The sequence below is a fragment of the Procambarus clarkii genome, chromosome 2, assembly GCF_040958095.1.
Source record: "Procambarus clarkii isolate CNS0578487 chromosome 2, FALCON_Pclarkii_2.0, whole genome shotgun sequence".
In the NCBI taxonomy this organism is placed as follows: Eukaryota; Metazoa; Arthropoda; class Malacostraca; order Decapoda; family Cambaridae; genus Procambarus; species Procambarus clarkii.
Window position 1 is genome coordinate 25,125,599 of NC_091151.1, and position 7,102 is coordinate 25,132,700.

Sequence of the window (7,102 nt, forward strand, 5' to 3'; positions counted from 1 at the left end):
TCCTCCTCTGGCAGGAGCTCAGCAGAGCGCGACCCTCTCTCACGACCTCTGTTGCTCAAGTAAAGGTCTAGATTTCCTCGTGAGCCTCACATCATGTCAGCATAATATCGACATCTCATTTAAACACATAAACAAAAATAACCACACAATATGTTTGCCTCCACATCTATCTGCTCTCTACATGCAGTGAGAGTGGACTCCCCCGTTGGGCTGGTCCATGGGTTGGGCTGCCCGCCTTGCCCGGCGGGCAGCCCCTCAACTCTGCGAGGGTCCTCCGCCGCCAGTCAGTTGGCTTCAGGCGGTCGACGGGAGAGAATGTGCTGCTCGTCCCTCCAGCTGTCTCTCTCATCTCCGTCCTCTCATTTAGGCTTCCTGCCTTACCAAAACATTTCTAACTTATCAATAAACATTGCTACTGTCGCTGGGCACACGACCAACTACAAGCAATCACTATGAACTGGCTTAAATCGTGCTTACCACAGATTGCCTAGTCGAGGGCACTCCTCCCTCTGACAGCGTCTGGTCAGGGCGCTCCCACAGCCCACGATAATGTCTCTGGGCGGCTTAATAAACTCTCCTCGCCGTCCAGGACTTGAGACCACAGCGTTCTCAGCTCGATTCTACAGCTGGCTCGTCTGCACACTTCCTTTCTCTTGGAGATATATCACTAGGGGTTCGTTTCTGACGGGAGCTCAAACGGAGCACGGCTTCCCCTTGCGTTGTTTGGCACTCATGTGAGCTCAAAGCCCTCCAGAAGCTAGCGTCACGTCTCCAGCAAATTATCTACATCTCCTAACCAGTCATTTATCTTTTTTCATATTCACTGCCCATAATCTTAAATTGTTCATTAAATCCAACAAACTATTTTACATCTGTGTTATCGCCTCTATATTTCCTATACCTTCTAGTTAGGTCAGGCTTGTTGAATAACTCTCAAGGGGGAGACTCGTTTCTCCTGTAGGCTGAGATCATAACAAACGTACACTAACATAGATGGGATTACGAATAAAGCAGGTGAACTTGGAGAATTGGCCCTAGAAGTAAACCTAGACATAATAGCACTTACAAAAACAAAGCTAACAAAAACCATAACAAACGCAGTGTTTCCACAGGACTACTATGTAGTGAGGAAAGAGAGAGAAGGAAGAGGAGGAGGTGGTGTAGCTTTGCTGATAAGAAAAGGCTGGAGTTTTGAAGAGATGGTTGTTCAGGGTTGTGAAGATATCAGTGACTACATAACAGGTACCATAGCAATTGGAGGACAAAAAATTGTAGTAGTAGTCATGTATAACCCCTTACCAAATGACAGAAGACCCAGCCGGGAATAAGATAGAAACAACATGGCCACCATCAATAAAATAGAGAGAGCAGCTTCTGTAGCTAGCAGGAACGATCCAGACTACTAATCATGGGAGACTTCAACCACGGGAAGATAGATTGGGAGAACAGAGACCGATATGGAGGACCAGACACATAGAGAGCTAAGCTGCTGGATGTTACGGCCCTCTCGGGACGCAACGGGGTTCTTACTCTGATGTTGTTAGAGGAAGTTGTATCCGACCCCAAGCCAGTAGTGGCTTTCAAGGGATGTGATCCGTGACGCAAGAAACTTAAAGGGGGAAGGGAAAGAACGTTAAGAACTTAAGACTATAATTATTACCATCACCAAATAATATATATATATAAAAGAGTGCACAGGAGGAGGGGTATTAACACTGTACAGGGAAAATACACAATCGTCTTCTGCTGAAGACTCTGGATCCTGATTCTCGGTGCTGAGTCCTCGGTGCCTTCGTGGTCTCTTGACGAATCCTTCGACCAAGCTGAGTCTACCCCAGACACAGGCCAGCCAAAACACAGTTCCACTGGGGGCACCGCCGTGGAGGCCGTCAACCACAAGTCCAGCAGGTCTGCTGGCAGGTTCCGGATCAGCAAGGCTGGTCAGGCCACTCCACGAACGATATAAGGGTAACGCCCTAGACAGGAGCCTCGTGTGATACCACAAATCACTCTCCTGTCCTCAATACCCAGTGGATAATCGTCTCCAGCAGTCGGTCCCGGGTAATCCTTCTACTGCCACTCCACTGGCAGGGTAACACCACAGTGTTTTTCCGGGGGACGACTTCACAGCTGCTGCAGCAAAGCACAAGGTATGGAGACGGCTGCCTTGGGTAGACTGACTCAACTTCCAACACAGCGGTCCCAGGTCGACTCTGTAAGCAGACACGTCATCAATAACAGAGACACTAAAACACCTCACTTACAGGCTCAGACATATCCACTCCATAGATGGCGTTGTAGTCTGAGCACCACCTCACCAGAGGTCAGCGGCGGTGGTGTTGAGCGCTGAACGGGACTGGAAACTGGCCCTCGTAGCCAGTACACCTTGTCCTCACCAGGTGTCGTCGTCTGTTTTGGAGGGGGTTTCGGGAGCTGACCCACAGATGGCGCGGTCGTCACTGCTCCGTGCTCGGACGCTGAATCCGGGTCCGTAACACCTCCCCACCAAAAAGAATTTGGTTTGGGTTTCTATAAAAGAGAAGACAAACCAAATTAGTACGTGGATCTAGATGCGAGATAATGCATCAGCTACCACGTTGTCCACCCCTTTGATGTGTTCAATCTGGAGGGGGTATTGCTGCAGATGTAAACTCCATCTGGTGAGCCTGAGGTTCTTTTGCCTAAACTGAGCCAGGAACTTTAGAGGATTATGGTCGGTCCGTACTAATATAGGGTGACCATTATTTGTTAAATATACCTCAAAGTGCTGGACGGAATTAATTAAGGCCAACGTTTCCTTTTCTATGACTGAGTAGTTGAGCTGATTGGGGGTGAACTTCTTAGAATGATAGGCCACAGGATGTTCCACCCCCTTTTCGTCCGTCTGAGATAATACGGAGCCCAGGCCATAGTCAGAAGCGTCGACCGTCAGAATAAATCTATCCTCAAAGCTCGGGGACCTGAGGATTGGAGAGGAGATTAGAATTGCTTTGAGACTCTCAAATGCCTTCTGGCAATTCTCATTCCATATTAATTTCACCCCCTTCTTCAACAGATCAGTCAGGGGGGCGGCGATGGAGGAAAAATTAGGGACAAACTTACGATAGAAACCAGCCATACCAAGGAAACGCAAGATGTCCTTCCTGGTAGCTGGTGTAGGATACTGGACTATAGCCTCTACCTTGCTGGCCTTCGGCGCAATCCATCCTCCTCCAACCTTATGACCTAAGAAGATGACAGAGGTTCTGGGAAACTCAGATTTATGCAGGTTGACCACCAATCCTGACTGGAGCATGGCCTTGAAGAAATCCTCTATGTGACGCAGGTGATCCTGCCAATCTACATCATATATTAATACATCATCGATGTAGACTAAGGTGTTTTCCACGTCACGCAACACAGTACCCATCAGTCTCTTGAAAGTGGAGGCTGCGTTTTTCATCCCGAATGGCATCACCTGACATTCAAACAGCCCGTCGGGAGTCACAAATGCTGATATGGGTTTGACCTTTTTCGTGAGGGGAACTTGCCAATAGCCCTTGAACAGGTCAAACTTAGTCAGGTAACGAGCTTTACCTATGGCATCCAGACATTCCTCTACCCTGGGGAGAGGGTAGGTATCTGCTACTGTGACCTTATTTACCTGGCGATAATCAATACAAAGACGGTATTTCTTACCAGGTTTGGGCACTAGTAGTATAGGGGATGACCATGGGCTCGAGCTCGGGGCTATTAGATGGTGTTTCAGCATGTAATCTACCTCCTCTTTCACCACCCGTTTCTTCAGTGGGTTGAGACGGTACGGGTGTTGCTTTATAGGTCGGACTCCTTCCTCTAGCTCGACATCATGCCTTAGGACAGATGTTAATCCTGGAACATCTTCGAAGATAGGTTTGTATTTCCGGATCATCTGCAGCAATGATGATTGATGTCCTTCGGCCACGTGTGTCAACTTTGCCTGCAAGTTTAACAGAATGTCTGAGTTAGCCAACACCTCCTCTTCAATGTCATCATTTGTGGTCACTAAGGTTACGGGGAGTGTATCCCGACCCTCGTATTTCTTGATCATATTAACATGAACCAAAGTTTCTTTCTTACGGCGGTCTGGAGTACTAAGAAGGTAATTGAGGTTAGTAACCTTCTTTACAACCGGGTAGGGACCTACGAATCTGGCGCTCAAGCTTCCAGTTATTGTAGGAGTACATACCAAAACCAGATCTCCTACTTGGAACTCCCTTTGCTTGGTCCTTCTATCATACCTGCTCTTGATAGTTCTTTGTGTATTTTCCAAGTTTCTTGTAGCCATCTCCCAGGCTGAGAACAGCCGTCCTTTATTTGTAGACAACCAGTCCACAATGTCCTCGTTGGTTTCCTCGTCCAGCCAATGGTCTCGTGCCACCTCTAAGGGACCTCTTACTGAGTGACCAAAGATCATCTCGAATGGGGAGATTCCTAGGGATTCATTAGGCACTGATCTTACCGCAAATAGGAGGTAGGGCAGTTCTTCAACCCACTTACTCTGCCTGTCGTAGCAAAACTTCCGAAGCATGCCCTTCAACGTCTGGTGAAATCGTTCCAAAGCTCCCTGAGACTCGGGATGGTAGGCACTAGAGGTAACCTGTCGGATTCCCAGGTCGGCGATCTGTTGGCGAAACAAATGGGACATGAAGTTAGATCCCTGGTCCGTCTGAATGGTCTTGGGAAGACCGTATCGTGAGATGAACCAGAGCAGTTGTTTCTCCAAAACCTTAGCTGTGATGGTCTTAAGGTGGATCGCTTCTGGGTACCTACTAACCCGATCTAGTATTGTTAGCAAATACTGCACCCCTGAGGTAGCAGGCGGAAGTGGGCCTACTATATCCAAGATGAGGTGTTCGAAGGGCTCACCTATTGATGGAATGGGGTATAAAGGGGCTTTGGGGACAGGCTGGTTCGCTTTCCCGGCCACCTGGCAGGCGTGGCAGGTCTTGCAGAAACGACGTACGTCCTCCTTCATATGCGGCCAGTAGAAACTCTTGGCTAGGCGTTGGAAAGTCTTAGAGATCCCACCATGTCCAGCAAATCTATTAGCATGGGCCGTTTCTAACAGCTTAGATCTGAACACGGCTGGGACGACTATCTGATCACCTACCGCACTTGACTGGGGGTATTTCGGAGGATGCCGGCGACACAGTACATCACTTGACCACACATACAGATCCCCTCCTTTCGTAGGAGAGTCTACGGTGTCGGCCAACTTCCGTACCTGAGGGTCCTTCTTCTGTTCCTCTATCAGATGGGCTCGAGTCCAGTGTTCAGGAACCGGCATCTGGACGGGCGGGACTGGTGTATGGCTACTCGTAACCTGTGGGATAGGAGGAGAGTCAAACAAAGTGTTTAGATCTAGTGGTGCATGGAGGTGCGCCTGAGACCTGGTTTGCACAGCTGCGATAGGACTGGTCTCTTCACGTCCTGGATTATCCACTACCAGGGGACAGTTGGGTAACAATCCTAGGGCTAAGTCATTGGCTAATATTACGTCAATCCCTTTTATGGGAAGACTATCCACCACGGCCAACCGACACTCACCTTTGAAGTGCTGAGAGTCTAGATGCACTTGTACCAATGGGGCAACGTACAAGGTGGAAGGGAATCCACCCAGGATTACCTTCTGCATCTCATTCGCCGATATACCTTCGGGTAATGATGTTTCCAGAATTAGAGACTGGGCCGCTCCGCTGTCTCTAAGTATTACCACAGGCTTACTTGAAAGGCCACTGGCTACATGCCCTTGGGAGGTATATGGGGCGAACAATCCTTTCCTCATCTCCAGGGTGGATGTCGGTGGTACTATACTGTTCATCAGCATGACTTCCCTACGGGGATTATTACCTGTACTGCTACGACACTTCGCAGCAATATGTCCTCTCTTGCCGCAGGTCCAACACAATACATCCCTTTTCGGACTAATCCTCCGAGGACTATCTGAGGTTGTCTTGGCGGCACTTCGAGGGGCGGTTTTATCCTCCGGTTTATGTCTGGCCGGATATCTGGAGTAGGTCTTCGGGACGTACCTAGCAGATGGCCTATGAGTCAGGATATATTCCTCAGCCATTGTGGCTGCTGCACTCAAGGTCTCTACCTGCTGTTCCTCTAGATACGTCTTCAGGTTTCCAGACAAACAATCCTTGAAGTCCTCTAGCAGTATAAGCTGCTCGAGGTCTTCTTTGGTCTCCACCTTCCGAGAGGCACACCATTCCTGAAAAAGTCGCTCCTTGATCGTGGCGAACTCGGTGAACGTGTGCTCTGAGGTCTTTTTCAGGTTTCGGAACTTCTGTCTATATGCCTCAGGTACCAATTGGTACGCCATGAGCACCACCTTCTTCACCTTGTCATAATCGCCGGAGTCGTCAAGGGATAACGTGGAGTAAGCGATTTGGGCTTTCCCAGTCAAGACTGACTGTATCATGATGGCCCAATTCTCCCTTGGCCACTCCAAAGAGGCAGCGACTTTCTCGAAGGCTGCAAAAAACTTCGAAACTTCCCTCTCATTGAATTTGGGGACCATTTTGATGTTTCTTACCGGATCGAAACCGCTGGTGTCCGTTTTCGGCCTCCGACCACCGCCTAATCGCAATACTTCTAGTTCATGTTGTCTCTCTCTTTCCTCTCTGTCTCGTCGTTCTTGCCTGTCTCGTTCTTCTCTTTCTCTTTCTCGTTCTTCTCTCTCTCGTTTCTCTTCTCTTTCTCGTTCTTCTCTCTCTCGTTTCTCTTCTCTTTCTCTTTCTTCTCTTTCTCTTTCTCGTTTCTCTTCTCTTTCTTCTCTTTCTCTTTCTCGTTTCTCTTCTCTTTCTCGGTCTTCTCTTTCTCGTTTCTCTTCTCTTTCTCGTTCTTCTCTTTCTCGTGTCTCTTCTCTTTCTCGTTCTTCTCTTTCTCTTTTCTCTTCTCTTTCTCGTTCTTCTCTTTCTCGTTTCTCTTCTCTTTCTCTTTCTGCTTTCCTTTCTTCTAATTCTAAACGCCTCAACGCCATTTCCTTATCTTTCATCTCCATTTCTTTATCTTTTAATTCTCGTTCTAATTCTAACTTCTTCCACTCTATCTCGCGATTTATTTCTAGGGCACG

The 7,102-nt window shown here is 48.3% G+C and overlaps 1 protein-coding gene across 1 annotated transcript; it reads right to left on the bottom strand.

Annotated features, from left to right (window-relative positions):
- Positions 1 to 2,566: 2,566 nt before the first annotated feature.
- On the bottom strand, positions 2,567 to 6,094 carry LOC138365999 (uncharacterized). Its single transcript, XM_069326720.1, has one exon. It carries the CDS (start codon positions 6,092 to 6,094, stop codon positions 2,567 to 2,569), a length of 3,528 nt encoding a protein of 1,175 aa, XP_069182821.1.
- Positions 6,095 to 7,102: the final 1,008 nt, after the last annotated feature.

Excerpts from the sequence above, each read along its gene's own strand:
- LOC138365999 (XM_069326720.1), bottom strand. The coding sequence starts at position 6,094 with ATGGCTGAGGAATATATCCTGACTCATAGGCCATCTGCTAGGTACGTC.